The 25,510-nt window shown below is 34.4% G+C and overlaps 1 protein-coding gene across 1 annotated transcript in view; it reads left to right on the forward strand.

The window, feature by feature from the left end:
- LOC131045160 (probable protein phosphatase 2C 27) overlaps positions 1 to 25,510 on the forward strand; it is a 38,761-nt gene that overhangs the window by 12,781 nt on the left and 470 nt on the right. The window contains exon 3 of the mRNA XM_059210595.1: positions 25,187 to 25,252. Coding sequence (XP_059066578.1) covers positions 25,187 to 25,252 — 66 coding nt within the window. The remainder of the gene's footprint in view (positions 1 to 25,186; positions 25,253 to 25,510) is intronic.

Genomic DNA, 25,510 nt, shown 5'->3' on the forward strand with positions numbered 1-25,510 from the left:
AACTCCAATACTGATAACCATATTCTAAACCTTGTCGGCCTACATTGTTGGTAACCAAAGAAGTCCTTTTATCTTGTCGGTGCCAGTGTTGGTGTACTATCTATGAAATTCCCGTCGGTACACAACTAAACACAAACATGAAGCCAGAACAAGATACCATGTTTCCATAAATTACAACATAGTGAAACGAACCAATTGAGTGTCAATTGCCAAAAATCTCCCCCTTTGGTATTGATGACAACAATCAAGTGAAAAATTGTCAAGGTTTCATCTGTTAGTTTCATCCTGCCTGCTATTCATCAATGCAAAATACTCCATACTCCATGTCTTCCCCTAATGTATACAACTCCATTTTTTATTTTTCACATCTTCTTTTTCATTAATCTTCTTTTTCTCAGATTCAATCACCTGATCAAATGTGGCTCTTTTAGCCCGTGTGAAACTCTCTAGTGCTTGTCGATTTGAAATATGCTATAAGGATTTAAAATCCTTTGAAATGTACTTAGTAATTTTCTTAAGCTTTCTAGATGGGCTCGCTTCTTTGTCAATCTTGCACTCTAGGTCTAGTCTATGTAAAAGAGTGATAGAGTGATCAATAATCCCTTTATTCCTAGATCCCTCTTTCGTCAATTTTTGTGCAGCCATCATCATGAGTTCATTAGGACTCATCTTGGTTATGTTTTTCCTTACAACCTTTGAGGTGTCAATTGACAACAATGATGGACCTACTACCGGTTCCTTTATTGGATTCCCCATATTGGCATATGCACAGTCCAATGAGATATTGTAGGTGATTGAAGGTTTTGTCATTGATGGCAACCTTACAATCCTATTACACTGGCAAGGCATTACACCGGCAAGGCATTACACTAGCAAGATAGTTCACCGGCATCAACAGATCACACTCTACACCGGCACTCAGACCACTGGCACCGGCACAGAGAAAGGAAGCATACCAGCATAGAGGCCGACATGATTTTTGATATATTATATTTTGTTTATTATAAAAACTGTGTAAGCTGACTTGGCAAGTTGTAAAATGACTCTTATATATAAGAGAGATCATTGTAGACATTTTGTAAGTAAAGAAAGCGAATAAAAAGGATATTAGGCAGACCTATTATGCGAAATATAGGTTAAAGGTTTTATGTAAAGAATAGAGCAGAAACTGGTACTAGATCAGGCATTATAAATGCTATTGTAAAGCAGTACAAGATATTGGATTTGTATAATCCACATTGTAAGTCAGTGAGACTTCTCTTTGAGTAGTGAGCTCTAGGCAGTTGGCCTTCCTGCATGTGCAAGCCCCTTTTGTAAGTAATATTCTCTTATTGGCCAGTAAGTGAATATTGTGGGTCACAAATCCCACCGAGGTTTTTCCCACACTGGGTTTCCTTGTTAAATCCTTGTGTCATGGTGTGTTTTTCATGTGGATGCTTTTAATTCTGTTTATTGCTTTATTTCTTGCATACCGGTATACTATTATAATATGTTCTACATGTTTTAAGTTAAGAAATTCTAACTACCTATTAGATACTAATTCACCCCCCCCCTCTCAGTATCTATGGGAATCCTAACAGATTTATCCTTAAGGGTCAGTGCAAGAAGATGAGTCCACTTTTTGGCCAAAAAGTGGAAGTGTTTTCCCTGTTTTTCAGATTTTGTCTCATTTGAGCTTAAATTTTGAAACACTTAGAGATTGAATCTTGGAAAAAGTTAGCATTATAAAAGATATATCTCTAAGTGTAATTTTCAAATATGTAATTTATTCTAGTACCCACATAATAAAAAATAACTTTTTGAATGGAGTTCTAAAAACTATGTTTTAAAAATGCCTGTTTCAGGACCATACCATGCATGTGTATGACCCACACTTTTTGACACAATTAAAATTATTTTCTCAAACCATTTTGGGAAATGGTTTGTAACACACTAAAGATTGATGAGCTTATTTTTCTCTATTTTTTTTTCAAATATTTTTTTTAATTAATTTTTTAATGGCCGTAATTATCTTTTTAAAAATTTGACATGTACGACCCACATAATTTGACGTAAACTTAGCATTTTTTGAATTTTTTTTTTCTTAAAATAGAAAAGAATTTTGTGTAGATTGATGACATATAATTTTATTTTCAAAATTCATTAAAATAAAAAAGTTATTAAATTAAGAAAATTAGTTAATTTTTCAAATTTATGGACCTGATTTAGTGTAAATTAAATGAAATATAGTTAAAATAATCAATTTTTAAATTAATTTACATATTTAGAATCTAGAGAGTATAATCTGAAATAAGTTTCAATTTCGTATAAAAATTCTCTGATTAGAGGCACGTAAACTATTTCAGAAGTTCATATTTGTGCTTTCATTCATGGAGCTTTGAATTTGCAGGTTCATGTCTCAGGGGTGGCCATCCCAGGCCTATCCCGAGCCTAATCCCAAGGCAAGTGGCGGGTTGTGAATTCAAATTTTACATAATGGGCCCCCATTTTATAAACGGGGGCCCGTTCCATTTTTTGCCCGTTGGATTTAATAACAGGCCCCCGTTTCTAAATAACCGTTACTGTAAAAAAAAAGATAGACTACATCGATTTACCACACTATCATTGAAATCCGTACTGAGAAAGATTTTTTACATCATTTGGCAGTACTTTTTAATATTTTTTACACAATTTTTTGAAGAACTCAGTAAAAAGATATTATTTTTTGAAGACGAGTTTGTAAAAATGGGTTCTAAGCAACGTCAAAAGAAAAAAAAGAGGACAATGACAGTGGATGAAATTCAAGTGCAAAGAGAGAAGGAGGAAAAACACCAAAGAGATTGAAGATCACAACAATGACAATTGAATAACACTTCTGAAGCATCTAGTTCAGTGCCCGTTGTAGATGAGACCATTGAAGACATCATGATGGATGCAAGAAATGTAGAACCACACACGGGTATGACTGTTGATGCAAATGTTGATGTGGATGCGAATCCTGGTATGTTTTTAAATCTTGATGACTATGATGTCAATCACATTGCTGATTTAAATGAAGCTGGATATAAATTTCATACACTAATATGAAAAGAAACAAAAATTGAAAATATTACACCACCCTCTCTGAAAGAAAATGAATGTAATTTGTTTACTATTGATTGCAATGTGCTAGATAATCTTAATGGGTTAGTTTCTTGGAGACAAATCAGAACACATGTGAATATATTATATAAAAAAAATTTCTATAATAAAAAGTTAGGATTCCAATGTCAATTAATGCTACAATTAATAAAAATGTTAAAAATACGTAAAGTCATGAAAAAAATAGGTATTTATGCAAAACCAAAAAGAAAAGATGAATCATATAAGCAAGTTGTATCTACTATTGCCAGTGCCATTGATTCTATAGGAAAAACAAGTCGATCTAAAGATAAGAATGCAACACGTAGAGTTATAGCGAGTGCTATAGTTGACAAAATGATTGTTAGTAAAAGAATGTTACTTGATATAAGTGGCTATTTGAACTTACATCGTAGAACCTTGTCAAGAGTGGCCAAAAGAAGAGACACAATTGAAATTGATCCACTAAACCATTGTTGGAGTTTAGTGGTAGACTTCAAAGGTCGAACATGAAATTAAATGATGAAACTAAATAATTAATTGCAAAATTTTGGCATGATAACACTAGAGTTTCATCAAATGCTAGAGATGTTTTAAAGTTAAGGGTGGGATAAAAAATTCATGATCCTCATCCAAAACATCTTCTTAACATGACTCAAATTGAATTCTTTAAAAAATTTAGTGATGAATCTATGTTAATGAATTTATGAATTAGTCAAAGATCATTTGAAAATTGCAAACCCTAGCATGTTAAAATCAATAAACAAAGAATATCTTGTTGTTGTAAAACTCATGTTCAGTTTCGTTACTATTATGATGTTTTTCGATATATACATTGTATGTTGCATGGTAATGATCTTGTGTGGGATTGTGGTGTTTATGTTCCACCTGAAACTATAAAAGATTTTATTGGAAGTTTATTTTGTAAACCACCTAATGAACAATTATTTCTTTCTAGTTCATGCATTTATGGCCTTTGCAATTTATGTGGGAACTATTCTCTGATAGGTGAATGTTTGCATGAACATGTTTTATCTGATTTTGGAAAAAAAATGGTTGATGTTAGAAGATTAAAAAATATAGAATACCCTCTAAAGGATGGAAAGATGGGGAAACGTTTAGAATTGATTACAAAATAGAATAGTGTGAATGCATTTATTAGTGAGTTTAAAACTCATATTGTTCCAAAATATGTGAAACATTCCCAACATGCCCGATGGCTTGATGGACAGTTTCGCATATGCAAGAACACATTTCCAGTTGGAACAATAGTATCAGTTGTGGATTTTGCAAAAAATTATACTCTAAAACCACAAGAGGAAACTCAATTACAATACTACAACTCAGTGCAAGTGGCCATATTTGTGCACATTATATATAGACATGACCATGATAGTACAGAAGATAAGAGAAATTTTTTGAGGGAGTATCATTTCTATGTTAGTGATAATTGATTACACTCTTCAGAGTTTGTTCAACATTGCTTCGAGGTATTTTATGATAATCTTAAGGAAAGAGAAATTGACATGAAACAACATATGATATGGTCAGATAACTGCACTGGACAATTTAAAAATGCAAGAATGTTTTATTGGCTATGCAAAGTTCACAAGATAACCAATGTCCAACATTTATGGAGTTTTTTTGAAGCGGAACATGGTAAGGGGGAACACGATGGAGCTGGTGCCTATATAAAAAGAGCTCTTGCTAGAGAACAATTGAAATTCGAGGATGCACTGAAATTCAGAGATGCTCGTGTAGTTGTAGATTGGTGCAATTCAAAGTTGTCAAAATGATCAACTGAAAACTCTGCAATTCGACGTTTCTTCTGGTTGATAGAGGAAGATAGTATTCCTATTCGGCATGATTGTAATACCATCATTGGATTAGCTAAATGGAATTCATTTAAGAGTTCTAATTCAAACACATGGACTATATTCACAAGGCAACTTGATTGCTTTTGTCAGTTTTGTGTTTCCAGAGATTGGGAATTTTGTGAGAATAAAGAATGGGTTGAAGAATGGCAACAAAGATCATTGACACCCATAGATGCAAATGATCTGCATGAAAGAACTGATGAAGATATGGATCAAATGTTTGCATCAAATGACTATGATCACATTTCAGATCTTATACAACAAGGTAAAATTATTTTTGAAATTTGTTTTGATTTATTAAATAGTACATATTTATGAAATCTTACAGTGTATATTTTTGTTTTTATTTCTCATTAAATATTAAAATAAAATTATTTTGTGCACATGACATGTCTATCCTGTTGTTGTACTAGAGGACAATGAAGAGGGGATAGAGTATTGGTTGGCTCGATGTGTAGAGCCAAAACATAAGCTAACCACTCCTCGAGTAGATGATGATGGTTATGACTATCCAACAGGATCTATGGTTGTTGTTGGCACTTGGCTACGCAAATATCTAACAAGAAAGAATGGATTGCTCACATTTGAAGATTATGAATTAGAGAAGAAGATTATACATTACTCGCATTTGGTAGTGGCAACTAATATAAAATTGGATAGATATCATGGTAGGCCTACTAATAAACAATTATGGACTCTCTCTATGGAAGAGCACGAGACAATTATAGATGCTTTGCAAAAGAGAGAGGATGTCGATGGTGTAACGGAATGAATATCAAGTAAGTTATAATTTAAACCCTTAATCCACCTCCCTTTTAAAATTCATGATGCATATTATATATAGCATTTTATATCATGCATCATAATTATAAAATCTAATCTAGTAAAATTTTGTTTCAGGTCTACCACAAGTAGAAGGCATCAATGAAAACAAAGTTATTTGTGCATACTTTATGTTTCATTTTGAATAATTACAAGTAAGTTAAATTTTGGTACCCTTAAGGCAAATCCCTTTGTATTTTAAATTCAATGCATCCTGATTATAAAAATTAATCATATCTATTTATTTTTTCCAAGTCTCTCAGAGTAGACTTGACCTCAATGACTACTATTGTTTGTGCATACTTTATGTTGTATTTTGAGAGATATAAATACTTATTATTATAATTTAAATAGACTGTATATTTTATTTTAGATATGTCTTCTTGATTCCATTTTGTGTACAATATACATAAATGAGAGACTATTGGTCAGATTTATGAATGAGATAATTATGTTTTAATCAAGTTCTATTCATTATATTTGTTTTGATACTTTTAAATCTAGAATATGTTATAATTATAAGATATGTTTCGATACTTAGTTCATGATGTATGCACCTTTAGTTTATCTAATCACAAGAACTATTTAAATGAAATTCCAAAAATAAAATTACAAGTCCACATAATGCCTATAAAGTTGTTTAAGCACAACTTCGATAAATAAAATTTCAAGTCCACATAATATATAAAGTATGCACAAAATTTCAAGTCCACATAATTTCAAGTCAATATATATGATCTAATGTGCACATAATATCAAGTCCACATAATATCTAATGGGCACAATACAGATAAAGTAGGCACATAATATATATGATCTAATCCTATTATGCAGCTATCCATATATATAAAGTATGTGTGCACGTGTAAACAAATATGTAAAGCTTATAAAATAGTACATATCAGAGCCAAATAAATAGTAAAATTTCAAGTCCACATAATCCATATGATATATAATCCATATATATATCTAGATGGTAACATGATGTTCACTCCACATAATATCTAATGTGCACAAAATATATAAAGTATGCACAAAATATATATGATCTAATCCTATTATGCAACTATCCATATATATAAAGTATGTGCACGTGTAAAAAAATGTGTAAAGTCCATAAAAAAGTACATATCAAAGGCAAATAAATAGTAAAATCTAAGTGCTATCATCAATAACATCCCGTGGTCTCTTGTCCCCGGGACGTGGTCTAGATCCACCTGTCTCATGCTATACAAGAAAAAAATAATATTAAAATATTACTTGAAATTAACTATTAAAAGAATCATTTATCAAATATAGTAGAACTAGTAAATTAAGTTACAAACTTACCATATGCTCATCAGATCCTCTAGCAGTATCTCTCTTGTCCCCAGGATGTGGTCCAGATCCACCCGTCTCATGATGTACAATAGAAAAATAATATTAAAATATTACTTGAAATTAACTATTAAAAGAACCATTTATCAAATATAGTAGAATTCATAAATTAAGTTAGAAACTTACCATATGCTCATCAGATCCTCTAGTAGTATCTTGTGCAGCATCAACACCAAATGTAGTGCTAGCTAACTCCTGTACAAGGTTAAATTCAAAGTGTCCAATTAAGTCTTAAATTAAGAGTCAAAATAAGATCAAATTAATTATTACATATTAATACCTCAAAGGATGTCGATGTGAGTTCAACTTGGGTCTGATCAAAATTATGAGGATAACCTATCCTAATGGTAGTGTCCACCTGCATACATGCATTTAATGAAATCATATTTAGTGAACATATATATGTGTACTAAATAATTTCAAGTTAAGTTACAATATTGTAAGAGTTCATATTTAATTTAAGAACTATAAGATACATACCATAGATGGTGTCACAGTAGTCAGACCCTCTTCTCGATGTGACGTAGAGGGTCCCTCATGACCTGAATCCTGGAGAAAGAAGCATTCAATGTATCAACATGAAAATTTATATAGTATATGATGATAACATATTAACTTAAAAAGATAGTACAATGTCTAGATAGAAATTTATACTATACCCCATAAGGTGTGCCAAGTTGTGTTCCAGTAGATGCAATATTGACTCTAATATTAGGTGTAGTCCTTATCTACATAAATAAAATTTATTTAATGAAGTATTAGATTGTATTTAAAAAGAGATGCACTTAGTTTATACCTATATTTAATGAAGTATAAAAAGATTGACATGTACATGTATATATATCTATACCTAGTCAAGATGAATATCCGAGCAAAGAAAATCCATATAAGATGTCATCATACTATCATCTGCTGCATCATGCTCAGCTAGAACTAAAGTAGATCCTACAGCAGCAGTAGGACCTACACACGTCTCATGACAACTCGAACACATATGTGGCATCCATCGAGGAGCAGATGCCATATGAGCAACTTTCTCACTCAGGTTACCTGTGAGGGAAGTCAAAGCATCTAATGTCAAAATGAATGATGTATTTTGGACATCTACAAGAATTGATGGAGCAACAAGTGGACCTATGGGTGGATCCAGTAGGGGATTATTACTCCGTGCCCCTAATCTATGATGTGGCATTCCACGACCAACACCCTAGAATGACTTAATGTCAAAATAATTTGGTTTTTGGTTCATTACAAACTCACAGTATAATTTCTTCAAAAAATAAAAAGGGACCTCATAATTACGATGTGGTGGATAATCAAAAACCATCCACCATCTATCCCAAAAGTATGTAGCCATTTTTGGATGCACACACCACCTAACTGAAATTCTTTTCTGGTTAGGTTGCATTAGTTCTCTTGTTTTTGGGTTGGTAAAATATGGACATAAATGAGCTTTGGTTATTTTCAAATTAGTGATTTGCCTATAAGTTAAACCATCGGCATAAAAATCATGCAACTGTTGTCGTCGTCTATGAAATTGATCTAATTGAGAATCAACATATCTAACTGACTCGACAACAGTTTGCATTGATTTTGGAAACTCTACAAGATGGGGTGGCATGATTTTCTCATTTTGGATAGCAGCAATGTTTTGTTCAATCACTTGTAGGTTTTCATTAATTCATTCTCTTAAACAAATTTCATCCAATCTAGGGGGTGGAGGTGGAGGTGGTGGTGGTGGTGGAGGTGGAGGAGGAGGAGGAGGGGGTTGTGGTGGGGGATTTTCACCTAATAGTTCATCTATGTCAAAGACATCCATGATAACAAAGAGCTCCTGCATATATAGAGATATACATGAATTATATACAACTCTATGTCAAAGAAGAATCTATTTTACTAAATTAAAAAAAAAACATTTATAAATAGTAACATTTCTATGTTGTTGAATGAGATACACATGAAATATATAATATAATATTGAACTTAAAAAAATATACATGTACATACTATTGAATCTTTAAATATAAAATTTGCGCACAAAACTTAATAAAAACTTTCAATGAAACATCATAACTCTATTATATATTCAATTTAATAAATTCATTTCTTGTAAAATGCATCAACTATTAAAATCAATATAAAATATTTCATACATAAGATCAATAAAGAAGTGAGAAATAAGATGGTCCTCCTTCTAGTGTAAGAATATATAAGGATTGATGATAAGTGCTTAAAATAAGATATTGAAATGTAAGATCATTACGCTCTATAAACCAAGATATGATCATAATATCATCATGTGAGGCACAATCATATGATATTAAGATGCAAAAATGCGTGATCAAATAGTGATAATCTATTATATTCTCTATAATAATAGGCCAATGTATGAACATAAGATAATACTTTAAGAAGATAGATTAACCAATATACAAACATAAGATAATGCTTTAATAAGATAAAAAACACACTATATGAACATACATGTGAAGCAAATAGTCTTGAAGATCATAAGCTAGAACAAAGATTAAAGTATAAGACATCAATCATTATGGGAAATTAGTAGTTACTAATAAAGATTATATTTAATGTAAAAATAGGAGATAAAACACTTGAAGTAATAGAATATGAAGTAAACATAAAATATTAAATCATGTGATATCTAGTGGTTTCTCTTTTATGTTATGTGTCACCTCAATGTGTACATTCACTTTGTTGGTGCATCATTATTTTCTTGCATTTACCTAACTATTGTATTGCATATTTTCACCTAGAGGATAGGATAAGATTGCTTGGGTAGATATCTACCTAGGTAGGCATCACATGTTCAACTCATACTCCCTACTTTGGTAGAGATGTGGATAGATGTTACTCATCTTCTCAATTTTTTTGTAACAGTTCTCTGTAAATAGGATTTTATATATTAGAATTTTCCTAAAACATGTCTCAAAATGATTAAAAGACTTGAATCAAGGTCAAAAACTAGGAATGTGAGATACATGATATGGATGATGACAAGGATGGTTGAGAATAAAGAGAATTTGAATGGATTGTGGTATGATCCAAGTGTAGGGTACTTTTTAAAAAAATTATACATGATGCCAAGGTACTTGTCCAAGGTGTCATAAGAATGGTTTTCACCCATGAATAAAAAAATTATGTTTACTTTTCTCTCTTTTTTAATTTTTATGCAAAACCAAATCCTTTAGGTGTGGATATGTTAAATGATACATAGGATATTTATAAGTTTTTAAAAATCTAATAATAGGACCAACTATGGACCTATTATGCAATGTCATGGCATAATAGGACCTATTATGCCATCATGGCATAATAGGTCCATAATTGGTCCTATCATACTAAGTAAACATGTCAAATTAGCATAGTTTCAGTGTTTGAGATGAATTAGATGATGAAGTTGGCAGTTTTTGAGAAAATCATGTCATGTTGTGGCTTAGTAGGTCCTATTATGGCATAATAGGTGGACTATTATGCAATGTCATGGCATAATAGGACCTATTATGCCATGATGGCATAATAGGTCCTATTATGCCATGACATGACATAATAGGACCAACTATGGATCCATTATGCAATGGCATGGCATAATAGGACATATAGGTCCATAATTGGTCCTATCATACTAAGTAAACATGTCGAATTATCATAGTTTCAGTGTTGGAGATGAATTAGATGATGAAGTTGGCAATTTTTGAGAAAATCATGTCATGTTGTGGCTTAATAGGTCCTATTATGGACCTGTTATGCCATGATGGCATAATAGGTGGACTATTATGCAATGTCATGGCATAATAGGACCTATTATGCCATGATGGCATAATAGGTCCTATTATGCCATGACATCATATAATAGGACCAACTATGAACGCATTATGCAATGTCATGGCATAATAGGACATATTATGCCATCATGTCATAATGTGTCCTATTATGCCAACATGGCATAATGTGTCCTATTATTCCATGACATGACATAATGTGTCCATAATTGATCCTTTTATACCATCACATGACATAAGAGGACCATAATAGGACCTTTATGCCATGACATGGCATAAACCTAAGCCTAAACTTTGATATCTAAAATTTGAAGAGTAATGTTAATTACTTTTAAGGTTATACTAATTTAGTGGTAACTTTTGTATTGCCTAATGAGGATTAAGAACAATTTAGGTACATATGTTCGGTTTTATTTCAATTTCCTTTTCGAACATTTTTCTTTTTGTTTCCATTTCATTTTCGTTTTTTTGTTTGTGTCGATTTCATTTTGTTAATTATCTAGGTTTGGTTTTGATTTCTAAATTTGTTGATTAGGGTTTAGGGTTAACTGTTCAAAAATATTTTAGATCAAAATCAAGAAATTACAAATATAAAAAATAATTTATTTATAGGCTACTATAAAAAAAAAGTAAAATAATACAAAAAAAACTAAATAATACACAAAAAAAAAGAAAAATATACAAGAAAATTATGAAATGTGAAAATAGATGACTGAATGTGTACCTGGGATAGTGGTGGAGGCTTGAAATGGAAACCACAGCATGGGGGGCTATTTTTTATCTCATCTTGTCAATTCACCGTCATGGTGAAAATGAAAAATTTGCCCAAAAAAATGGTAAAAATAGAATTAAAAAATGGGGGAATGGGCCCCCGTTATTTAAAAACGGGCCCCCGTTTTGTTTAGAAACGGGCCCCCATTTTGTTTAGAAATGGGGGCCCATTTTGTAACAAAACGGGGGCTCGTTTTATTTAACTTCGGCCCCCCATCACCTTTCGGCTCGAGAGGCCGAACCATTAACGGGCCCCCATTTTTTTAGAACGGGCCCCCATTTTTTGAAAACAGGGGCCCGTTTTGTGGAGTTTGTTTTCCAATGCACATAGTTTTGCGAATTTGTGACTCATTAGCTTTCACATACCCTTAATAGCTTCCTCACTTGCACTGGTGGCTTCGCCACTTGGTGCAGTCTTTGTAACTGTTGGTTCCTTTGTAGGAACTCTAATCTCAACTTGTACATTTGTATCTAGAGGATTGTTGTCCTCAACATTAGTATCATGTACAATATCAACCTTTTTACTCTCTGTATTTACCGGTTTCTCAACATTTGTCTATACATTTGTATCTACTGGGGGATTTAATTCCACTATCTTAATATTTTTCAAAATTGGGGGTGAAGTACCCATAATACATGTTCCTTTCCCTTTAACCGGGTTGTATGCAATGTTTGTCTTTGATTCCGGTGACGTAAAAAAACCTTGGTTCTCTTCAAAGAACTTAACCCATTCCTTTTGGGTCTCCTTTATTATCTCATTTACCCTTCCTAGTATAAGACTGGTTATTCTATGTTTGTTGTTAAATATTTTTCTATCTGCAACCTCAAGTGTCTTATCCATTTCTTCTGGAGTAATAGAAACATAAATAGATAACAACTCTTGAATTTTAATATGCTTCTCTTCTTGAAATTTTGATAGCCTCCTAGCATCTAAAATATCATACAGTTCTTCCAGCATTTGGTTTTCAAGTTTTATCAAGGATTTCTTATAAATATCTAAGTATAACAAAACCACCTCCTCTACCTCTCTTTGTTCAACATTATCTAAATGATCATAGTAAAATTGTACATTCTTTAACATGCCATCCTTAGTGATTTCATCTACTAACTCTGCACAAGTTTTTGGTGGAATGATAGTTACATTACCAGATTGAATTGTCGTATCAATGTCATTCTTCTTCTTTTTTGTAGTACCAGATGGAGCTAAGGGTATTACTTTTGGTGCTTTCTTTTGTGCCAGTAACTTGAATGTGATTTTCCTAGCCAGTTGTTTTTTATCTTCGACCTTGGTTTTCTCTGTTTTCTTCCTTATAACCCTCTTGAAAGCCAAGGGTGTATCATCCTTAGATTCAGACTCTATTATAAAGGCTCAATGTATACTTATGGATCCTTCCTCTTCTTGCCTTTCTCCGAGATAAGTTCAATTAATGCTTTAATGTCCTATGAAACCTTCTCAACAAACTTGCTTGTCTTTCCTTCTTTCTTCTCTCTCTTCTTCTGGTTGAACTCTATTTCAACCTCTTGTGTCTTTTTCTTTGCAGTACCATAGGGCTTTTCATCTTCATCAATAGGTGCATCAATCAATACCTTTGCATAAGCATCAAGTATATGTGCATCAACTTCATAGCCCATTTCCTCAATCCAAATCTTCCCGAGCTTAACTGCTTCCATAAGTGTTTCATCTTTCTTCACCATGAAGCATATCTTAGTTGAGTATTTTTCAACAATATGCTTAGGAACCCTTTCCCTAGATTTCATAGACTTCTAGAATCCCTTAAAATATCCCCATACCTTATCATCTCTCTAACTACCCAATATAGCAATTGACTGTTTAAGTTGTCTCTCGACTAGGATATCAGATTCCCATTGTCTCTTCCCAAAACTGGGAGTGTCATTCATGAAAAATAGCATTAAGCAGACAATTAAGTTGCCATATCAAAAAGTTCCTTTCTTTTCACCTTTAATCTTTCCTAGGTTTATTAATAATTCATCTAACATCCAACTACATAGATCCAATTTCTTATTTTCTCTCATCATCTTGTAAGATGGGAAAATGCAGGAGCTAGAAACAAAATTCTGTCAATTTGACTGGGTTACCTTATAACTGATGATCATGCTACCGAATCTAATATCTATGCTGGTAATAGTTCTTATTCTCATGGATCGCATGTCTGATGTTGTGCTGGTGATTTTGTTGACATATTCATTAGAGACCTTCTTATCTAGACGTTGCCCAACCTCTGGTAAACCAGTGATTGCCCTCATGGCTTCCTTGGTGATCTTGTAAGGTCTATCCAACAAGATAAACTCCCCATGTACTCTGCTTAAAACATACCTAATAATTTCATCTTTGAATTTTGGAATGTCCAGAATGCCGGTAAACCCTAAATCTTCAATATGTTTGTATGGAAATTTAACATTTCCAGAATCTCCCATAAGCTTTCTCATGTACATTCTCTTTATATCAGATGTCCGCAAACCCTCAATGTGACAATGTTTGTATTCCCTAACATCTTCGACATAAACAACTCCCTCTAGAACACGAGAAAATTCTCCAGCCGAATCTTCCAGGGTAGCCACATGTGGATACCGCCTTAAAATTGGCCTGGGATAGTCCTTGACCTCAACAACAGTTGGATGTGCAATGAAGATAGGAATAGATGATGATCCCACTTCCATAATTAAGGAAAAATACCTAATGATCACTCTCGGTGAAACCCTTAATAAATTCTTCTAGTCATTGTTGAAATTGCTCAAGAAGAAATTTGATCATTCTGAATTGCCTTTTGATCGCTCTTAGTCACTCTTTATCACACTGAATCACTTTAAATTCAAGGTGAGAAAAATGAAGTGAATTCAACCTTTTAACCTTCAACAAAAACTCTAATCTTTCATTGACATCAATGACTTTCGATGAAAGATATTTGATCTTGAAGAGAACATCTCCATGCTGGATAAGCATCTCTAATATCTGGAACATCTTGCAGAACCTCTTCTCAGGGCATATGCAACATCTTCATGAATTTTGCTACACCTAAGGCATCTTTCTTAGTTATTGGATGAGCTACCTGTCGGTGCAGGAGCAGCCTCCTCTGCTAGATAAGAAACCAGTGCATTCCCATCTGCTGATTGTTACTCAGTCTTCCTGACCCATCTCAAGATATGATCTTTCTGGATTTCATTGAACTTCTCTTTCCCTTTCTCATTTGATCCTCCATTACCAATTATTGGATTTATGCTTGTACAAAATTTAGCATTATGTCCAAACTCACTACATGCATAACATGTAACATTGCTCCTTTGAATTGCTTTGCTAGAACCGGTGAAATTGCTTGACCTGCACTGATTAACCATATGTCCAAATTTTCCACATGAATAGAATTTAACATTAATTCTGAAATATTTTGCCTTATGACAATACTTATTGCATTTAGAATGTTGATCGGGAGCAGAATCAGGGTTCTAATTTGCTCTATTTCTACATTGCCTAGACATGTGACCAAATTTATTGCAATGAAAACATCTACCATTAAATTTATAAGCATTAAATTGCCTTATCGTTGCTTTATGGTTTTGATCTTCATTAGTAGTGTTGGAACTCTGGCCTTGCTCAAATCCAAGTCCACTGGAGTCTCCAATCTGCTTTTGTCTCTTCAATAACTCATCTAGCTATGTTGAACTAATCTTGAATTTTTCGTTATGCTCACTTGCAGTAGTTAGATTTTCTCTCATAATTATCATTTGTCTCTCAAGATCTGATTCATTACTCTAGGATTGTACTAAATCAATTCTCAACATATCATTCTCATGAACTAACCTACAACATTTTAAAAATGTGTTCTTCGGAGATAGAACAAGATTTTCTTCCTTTTTTTCTGGTTCATAATCTCCTTAGGCATCCTCATGATTATAGCTTGCATTTAGTTTCTCATGACCATGTTCTTCTAACTCGGTTTCTAACATTTTTCCTTAAGTGCATCTTTCTCTTCATCATCCTGATTTTGCAAAAGTTCCTTCTTCCTAGCTTGAACAGATGGCAGCCTCTCCTATAGGACAAGAATGAATTTCTTAGCACAATTCAATTCATCTTGTAGCTTCAAGTTCTTCAACCTTTCAGTATCATAATATTCAAGTGCCATCTCATGTTTCTTCTCTAAGACCATATCCATGGATTCTAGATTTAGGATCTACCTCAAGCTATTAAACTTCCTCTAAGGTACAAGGCTCTGATACCAATTGTTGGAATCCAATAACACTGAGAGGGGGGCTGAATCAGTGTTATAATAGAAAGTTCAATGTTAGCCTTATTAAAACATGAATACACCAACCGGTATATCGGTACATATAGACTTGAAAGAAGTAAAGCAACTAATAATCCAATCACATAAATTAGAACCATAACACACAAAATTATACATGGAAAATCTCAAAGAGGAAAAAATACACTAGGATATGTGACCCACAATATGAATCCACTGGCCATATGAAGAGATATTAAAAAATATAAGTGGCCTGCACTTGCAGGAAGGCTTACAGCCCAGAGCACACTGCTCAATCACTAAAGGAGCCTCACTGACTACATATAAGTTCAGACTACAATCTGGAGAAGTGGTTAACTGCAAAAGATAGCATCTTCTATGCCAAAATATAGTTCCAGTCAAGCTCTGTCTATTTCGGTCTGAAACCCTAAACCCTTTATTGGAATAACCCTTACATAAATATCCTCAGATACATCATCTCTCTGATATTTTTCACATCATATCACATCCACATATTCCATAATCTCCTTTTTTCATATCAAAATGATCTAATCCAACTTACCTATATACCCTATACAACTTATCATGCCTTATGTCGGCTTACAAAGATAATTAAAATATCAATATACATGTTGGCTAGATAACATAAATACATGAATAACAACATCAATTGTCTATGCTAGATCCAAGAGATGTTGGCCTCCAATATTGATAACCATATTCTAAACCATGTTAGCCTGCATTTCTGGTAACCAAAGAAATCCTTCCATCCAGTGTTGGTGCCAATGTAGTGTCTGTGAAGTGCCTGTCGATACACAACTAAACCAAAAAATGAAGCTGAAACAAGATACCATGTTGCCATCAATGACAACATACTGAAACCAACCACTTGGGTGTCAATTGCCAACAATGAGTACATATACCAAAGTGTTCCATAGGTTGAGTCTAAGGACCAAACACCATGAAGAGGAACCAGAGAAAGTGGCAAGATATCTTAGTGGATTGAAATATAGTATCCAAGATGAGATCAGCATACTAGCACCAAAGATAGTGAAAATATGCTTTCAACTAGCACTAAGAGTAGAGGAGAAGCTAAAGAGAAAGAATGATTAGAATAACAAAGGTACAGGGGGCAGAAATTTCAAGGGTAGAGGCCCAATGAATGGTAGAGGACAGAGTCCTAGGCCACAAGGAGAGGCTAATCAATAAAGTCAACATGGAGATGGTAACACGAGAGGGGGTTTTAGAGGAAGAAAACCCAACCATAGAGGTAGATTTGGTGGAAGAATCTCAGAGCCTTTTAGATGCTACAACTACAATCAAGTTGGCCATACCATAGCTAAGTGCACTAAGAAGACCGGATCAAGCTCATAAGGAGAGAGGAGAACACGCTTGGTTCAAGACACTAATTGACAGAGTCTCAATTAACTTGATTCCTATGAACTTCCAGAGAGAGGAGAAGCTTTGATGATGAGGAGAATATTGTTGAAGGTACCAAGCAATATTGAACCTCTTGAAAGGAAGACACTCTTTCTGACCACCTACAAAGCAAGAGGCAAGGTATGTAAGGTTATAATAGATTCAAGTTCAATTGAAAATTTAGTATGCTTAGAAATGGTAGAGAAACTAAAATTGAGAATAATTCCTCATCCATTTCCATATAAAGTTTATTGGCTTACTAAAGGAAAATGGGCCTTATTAGAAGAGAAATCATGGGTTGAATTTCAGATAGGAGCATACAAAGACAAAATTATTTTTGATATTGTTGAGATGGATGCTTGTCATCTTCTTTTTGGCAGACCATGGCAATAGAACCTCAAGTCCCATCATGATGGACACATGAACACCTACTCCATTACAAAAGATGAAAAGGTTATTGAATTGATATCCCTTCCTGATAACAGTGAGGATCTAAAGGAGGAGGCCAAGATCATGATCATATAAGGAAAAGAGTTCCTCACGGTAGTCAAGGAAGAGGGAACACCTTGTTTTGCAGTGATGTCAGTACCAAGGCAAGAAGAAGGGCCCATTTTAGATGGCAAGGTAGAAAAGAAAAGGGTGACACTCCCTGAGGAGGTGGAGGAAATGTTGAACAAATACAAGGACATAGTTGCAGAAGAGTTGCCAAGAACGCTACTACCAATATGGGAGATAATCCATTGCATTAATTTAATTCCCGGTGCCACCTTACCAAACAAGCCAACCTACAAAATGACTCCCCAACAAAATGAAGAAGTTACAAGGCAAATCCAAGAGTTTCTTGATAAAGGTTTGATAGGGGGGAAGAGCTTGAGCCGTTGTGTAGTCCCTATTGTCTTAGCACCAAAGAAGGAGGGAACATGGATATTGTGCACTGACTCCAGAGCCATTAACAAGATAACCATCAGGTATAGATTCCCTATGCCTATAATAGAAAATTTGCTTGATTGTTTAGGAGGTGAAAGGTATTATTCCAAGATTGATTTAAAAAGTGGTTATCACCAAATAAGGACTAGAGCTGGTGATGAATGGAAAACTACTTTTAAAACAAATGCCATTTGGGTTGTCAAATGCCCCTAGCACTTTCTTGAGACTCATGAATGAGGTGTTGAAGGATTTCATTGGTAAGTTTTTCATGGTGTATCTAGATGACATCCTAGTTTTTAGCAAGACAAAGGATGAGCACCTAAACCATTTGGATATGGTCTTGAGAAGGTTGAATGAAGAGAAACTAATGATAAACATGGAAAAGTGTGTTTTTTTGTAGGAAGAATTGACTTACCTTGGGTTTATGATTTCTATAGGAAATATGAAAATGGATGCTGATAAAGTGAATGCCATTCTCACATGGCCAAGTGTTAGAATAATTGGTCATGTAAGGAGTTTTCATGGCCTAGCTACCTTTTATAGGAAGTTTATCAAGAACTTTAGCTAGATTTGTGCTCCAATATTAGAGACCATCAGGGGTGGACAGAAGTGCAAATTTTCATGGACCAAGGAGGTGGATGAAGCATTTGAAATATTGAAGAAAAATTTATCACAACAACCAATTCTTACCTTACCAGATTTTGATTAAATCTTTTAGATTGAATGTGATGCAAGTCATTTGGCAATAGGTGCAGTACTTAGTCAGGAAGGTATGCCAATTGCATTTTTTAGTAAAAAAGTTGAATGATGCTAAAAGTAAATATTCTTCCTATGATTTGGAGATGTATGCATTAGTTCAAACACTAAAGAAGTGGAGGCATTATTTGCTTCCCAAAGAGTTTGTTGTGTATATAGATAATTAGGCACTAAGTTTCCTAAATAGTCAGGAGAAATTGAGCCATAGGCATATGAAGTGGGTTGAGTCCATTCATGCCTACACCTTTATAATCAAACACAAGAAAGGTGTCTCAAACAAAGTTGCAGATGCTCTTAGTAGGATGGCACTAACAGTTTTGGAAATCCAGTTGGAGATTGTAGGAATTGATTCCCTCAAGGGTATGTATGTTGCAGATGAAGATTTCAAAGACATCTACAAGGTATGTAGTAAGTTTGGTACTCGGTATAATTTAGAGTATTTTGATTATTTGATTCAAGATGGTCTTCTTTTCAAAGGATGCCAATTAAACATTCCTAAATTTTCAATGAGGGATAACATAATTAAGAAGAAGCATAGTGGTTGTATGGGGGGACACTTTGGATTAGACAAAACTCTTGAGTTGGTGAGAATATTTTATCACTAACCTAAATTGCAGATAGATGTCAGAAAATTTGTGAATTCATGTGTGGTGTGTTAAAAGGCCAAAGGGACAACAACAACCACAACACTATACCAACCATTTCCCATTCCTTCAACACCATGGGAAAGTGTGATCATGGGTTTGCTAAGAACTCCAAAAGGTTTTGATAGTGTTTTTGTGGTTGTTGATAGGTTTGGAAAGATGGCACATTTTTTGCCTAAAGGAGCACAAGTGATGTTGCATATATTGCAAACCTTCAGATTACTTTTCGACAGTCTTGTGATTTTACTACAAAATGAGGTTTCTTGCACTTGAATGTACTTATTTTGGGTTTTCATATGATTTTATTACTAGATGGGATTACTATCCCAATGTAATAACTAATGATAAGGGAAAACCAAGTCCAACCACAAGGATGAAAGGAGGATTGAATGAAGTGATTGAGAGATTGGGATAATGGATGGACTAGATTTAGGATAGATAGATGGAGGGAGAGAGGATGTGGGGTAAAAGTACAAAGTTGTGTCACACTTTGGGCCAACTAAAAAGTTTTAACTAAGATATTTTTTGCTGACATTTTTGGCCAAAACTATGTGGCTCATGGGTGGCACCTCTAGTATGTTTTGATCAAATAATTTTTGACCGATTGCACAAAATATAAAAATTAAAAATTGGGAGGCTCGAACATTTCAATCGAAGCCCCCAAGCAATTTATTTAGCCGAAAGTCTCTGTCAAGCTCTCGCAACCAAATTGACCAACTCTCTTCTCATCTTCCAGGCATGATTCTTGTTTCACAGTATCATTTACATTTTATGTGTGATTTTATTTCCAATGATAGTCTTTGTGGTTTTGTTTTCAACACCAAAATAAGGTTTTGTGTAGTAAAATTTTCTATTTTAAAAAGTAAAATCATGAGTCAACTACTATAATACAAACAATGAAGGACATATAATGAAGTCTCTTTATTCATACTAATATTCACATCATCAACATTGAATTTATGAAGGGGAAACATGATTCACCAAAGTATTCGATACATGATTGGATGAGATTTGCCAAAAAATTATAATTTATTGTAAAAAGTTAAATTAATTTGCCTATAATATATAATAGTTATTAGTTACTTTAGGGTTTTATCAACAATATTTAGTTGCCACCATTGATTCAAAATATAATCTAATGATCACCATTGCATTCAATGAGGTAAATTGTACCTATAAGTTGTAATGTTCATGTGGGTTGAGTTGCTTTTAAATTGTTGGCTTCAATGGAAATCAATGGTATAAAAACAATTTATGGCCTCGTGAGTATTACAAATTTTAAGTACATTTTATCTGACAATATACAAAGGTGACTATTAGATTAATTTAAATTAATGGTAGTAACTAAATAAAGTAGTTTCTACCCTTTAAACTCATTAATTATTTCCACCTTAGGCCTCTACTTTTCTATAAGAAATTCTTTTTTAAATGAAATTATTTGCAATAGTAATTAATGCATACTTATATTATTTTCTAAGATTCGCCAAGATTTTCTACCAAAGATTTTTGATGTAAAAACATTCGCCAAAACAATTGATATTTTTCTTTTGAAAAATGAAAGATTCGCCAATAAAAATTATTATTATTATTATCCAAAATAAATAAATAAATTGCCAAGATTTTATATCTTTTTTTGAGGGGGGGTTTCTTAAAGTTTATTTTATAGATAAAGTACACATTATCAACATTGAATGTATGAAGGGGAAAAATGACTCCCCTGGTGTTTCCACCCAAGGAATGAAAACCACTAGGGATATTTTTCACTTTGGACCTTTACATTCAAAAGCAGATTGAAAATTCACTATATCTAGTCATGAACCAAATCAGGACTAAATGCTAACTAAATTTGGATTGAAGGGGGTATCCTCTTTTGTGAGTTGAAGTCCTGAAATTAGGTAAAATGCATGAAAACAATGAGAAACAATCGTAGGATTACAACTTTGTACCTACTTCTTGCACACATAAAGAATGGGAAATGTGTTGAGAACAGGGGTTTTCCTTAGGTCTGACCCCAGTTTTTAAATTAACCATGAAATTGAGATAAATATAATTACAATGAATGAAAGGAAAGGATCTCCTTTTGAGGCAGATGTTGAATTATGACTAAAAGTTGAATTATGACACCTCCTTGTGAAGTTTTTCTTGCTTCCACATGGAATTAGGATTTAGGAATTCTTCAACAAAATAGGATGAGTAATGTCTCCTTCAATGCTTGAAACTTGACTTTATTGTTGCTCTTAAGCTGAAAGAAGATTGATGATGCTCAATTGCTTGAAGGCTTGAATGCTTGATCTCGTGTGTGCTATTGTGTGTGTGTGTATTTAAATGAGAGGGGAAATCCTCTTTATATACTTGCTCATCGATGAAATTGGCTAATTTTATGACATGAGAGGACACAGAGAGGGATATCCCCCTCAATTTTGAAATAGGACCAAGGGGTCAAATTGGCCCCAATTTAGGGAGGACCATAGTGTGGCAATATGGTCATGCCCTATTTTGGGGAAAACATAAGGTGATCATGGAGTGCAATTTGAGTTATATTTCATTTATGATGTACAATAGCATAATCAGGTCTTTAGTCAATCTGAGGGGTGCAACACTAAGGTGAACACCCAAATGCGGTCGAAATTGCAAAGGGTGCAATTTTAGGATGCTAAATTTAGCCCCCACTTTAGTGTGAGTATGAAGTCTCTCATACTCTCGGTAAAGTACAAAGGGTTTAGATTGAAAAATTTCACCAAGTCATCAAGGAGGCAAGATACACCAAGCCCCCAGTGGACTTTAGGATCTTACAAATTTGATAACAAGATAAAAGGAATGTTATGAGACAGAGAGAAAGAGAGAGAACCATGACTAAAAACTAGTAAGATTCTCTTACTATGAGTCATGAAAAGAAAAAGGCAAAATTTTCTAAGTAACTTAAGTATCAAGAGAGAAATCCATTAAGTGAAGTGTAGGTGCCCATGTTAAAGCGATTGCACATGCCTTATCGGGGGCAATTGATTTAATGTAGGATACACCCCAAGAACAAAAGAATGTTAACACAATGATTTAACCCCCAAGAAAGAAAAAGTCAAAGGATAATTATCACAAAACATAAACAAAGGGTGGTTTCATGTAACCTTGGGGTTAGTATGCATTTGTAGTATAATATATATATATATATATTATCATACAAATACATAGAATTGTCCTCATTCCCCAAAGAAAGGAAACCACCTTGGAAGAAGGGAACACGTGACTTTTGAGTCAACATAGGAGAGACCAAAACAGATCTCAAGGTTTTTCATCATCCTCAAGTAGACAACACTAGGGACAAAAAATAGAAGAAATTAGATACAAATAAAAGAATGTCCCAAACAATCAAGAGAAGAGAGGGAAAGAGAATCTATGATGCTAATGAAGTTGATCAAGCACCTTATCCACCTCCCGATCTTTCTCATCATTGTTCTAGGAAGGTGAAAAATATGCAAAAGGAGCCACACTAAGCATGAAAAATGGAGCTAGCACAAGTTCCAAACAAGGACCATGCTCTAATGATGGATCACTTTGTTCGTTATCATGAGCTAGGATTAATGATTTTGAAAATCACTTAGATAAATCATTGTCAACAACAACACATTCATATTCATCATCAAAAATATTAGTATCAACATTCTCATAATTAACATCATTCTCACCTATTTCTAATAGTAATAGAACTTGAACCATCAATTGTATTAATCATTTTTCATCTTGGAGATTTAGGTTGAACCTCTTGTTTAGGAGAATTTTGATAAAATGGACTTATATCAAGAGTTAATGTCTTGGGAGACTAAATGGTTTCACAAGCTCTAGCACGATGTCTCTATTAGTTCTCTCTCACACAATGGTTTTGTTTAGTTTTACCATAAGGTTGTGAAGGTGTAGGCTCAACTAGTGTAGGCTCTTTTTCTTATTTTAAGGATGTATGGGTTGAGGTCTTTTAGGTTGAACAATAGAAGAGGCCAAACGCTTTTGTTTATAAGTTGTATGAGGTGGAACTGCACCATATAGAGGAGGAATAGAGGGTGTAGTAGGGAGACCAGGTCCATTATGATGAGGACAAATAGGTCTATCCTTAGGAGGAATAATATATTTATCCTTGTGTTGAGGCTTACAAGGAAGATATTTTCTACCTTTGGGAGGAAAAATAGACTCATCCTTAGGAGAAGGAATGGATTCTTCCATAAGAAAAATAATATTGCTTTCATTAGGGGGAAGGATAGTGTTATCCTTAGGAGAATAAATAGATTTCTCTTTGGGAAGGAGATTATTTCTTTCCTTAGGAGGAAGAACAACCCTATCCTCAAGAAGAGCTAGATGATAATTAGTTTTTGATTAATGAAAAAGCAAGTTTTGAAGGGGCCCCGAAACCCTTAACAAGCAAGACTTAAACAACAAAGCCACGAGAAACAAAGAGGAACAAAACTAAAAGGAAAAAACCAATGAAAAACCGAAGAAAACCCACAAAAGCCCCTAAAAGCCAGCAGGCCATCCAGGAATCAGATTTTATCTAGGCCTTTAGCCAGGGTGCTGCTAATTTCTTGCAGCTCTTTGATGTTGTCTTTGAAGTTGGGAGGGTCCTTGGCCGTAGCAGCCACAACTTTCTTGATACTGGCCCTGGTTCTCTTCGCAGTTCCACCTGCCGGGGTAGCATCACCACCACTTCCAGTCTGGATGGTCTCCTCCTCTAGGTCAAGATCCACAATCAGTTTAGGAGTATGGTCAAAGACCTTGGCAATGTCTTCTAGGTTTTTGGTGACAGCAGAGAGGATACTTGGGATAATTCCCATCAGATTTTTCATCGCTTCTTTTTCCTCTTCTAGTTATTTTACCTTATTCTCCATTTCCTGCTTCCAATTAATATGCTCTCTGTTTTCATCCTCCCTCTTTTTATATGAATTTATCCCTTGCTTCTCCAGGTTTTTCAGGGTTTCGTAAGTCTGTCTGTCAAAATTCATTCTAGCCTTCGAGAGCTTCTTGAGATTATCCAGGATAAGCCCCTCACCAGCACTTTCCTTGTCCTTTCTATCCCTTTCCTCAGTCAGGTTCTTCTCAGAGCCTTTGTTTGTTTCCTTCTGAGAATTAACTTCGGTTTCCTCATTATCCTCGGGAGCCATCTCCTCCATCAGATGGCTATTGTCCTTACCAGGGTGATCACTTAGAATAGGGCTATCTTGACCAAGCTCAAAATCTCCACTTTCTTCCTCATTTCCCAACTCCTCTTCCTTCCAACTGTCTTCACCGTTAGAGTCATCTGTCTCCATACCACTGCTTTCCTTGACAATGTCCTCAGTTTCCAACCCAGGGGCACTTTTCCTTTTCTTGTTGGATGACGCCTTCTCCTTGCTAGTATCTCCCTCTTCCATCCTCCTTTTACCTGGGGAAGCGGAAATCTTCTTATTTTCCTATAGAGCGAGGGTTTTGCAATGCTCATAGATGAGCAACAGGAGCCTGCAGTGGAGAATCGGGCTGGAAGGGTTAGTCCTGTGCTTGTTCAGGGACCTGGAGAGGGATCAAAAAAGGTAGTAGGGCAAAGACACTTTTTTGTCATGTCTGAAATGGTCTAAGAGCACGAAGTGGTAGGTGTGGGCCCTGGAGAAATGACCTTCACTCATAATATACTCCATGATTGCGTTCAATACCCATCCCCTCAACTTCTTGATGTTTGCAGCATCGTAGTAGCCCCTAGTAGCCTTGCCAATTTTGGCCCGCTCTTTCTCTTTCCGCGGGAACAG

Source organism: Cryptomeria japonica, chromosome 8 (genome assembly GCF_030272615.1).
Source record: "Cryptomeria japonica chromosome 8, Sugi_1.0, whole genome shotgun sequence".
Taxonomy (NCBI): Eukaryota; Viridiplantae; Streptophyta; class Pinopsida; order Cupressales; family Cupressaceae; genus Cryptomeria; species Cryptomeria japonica.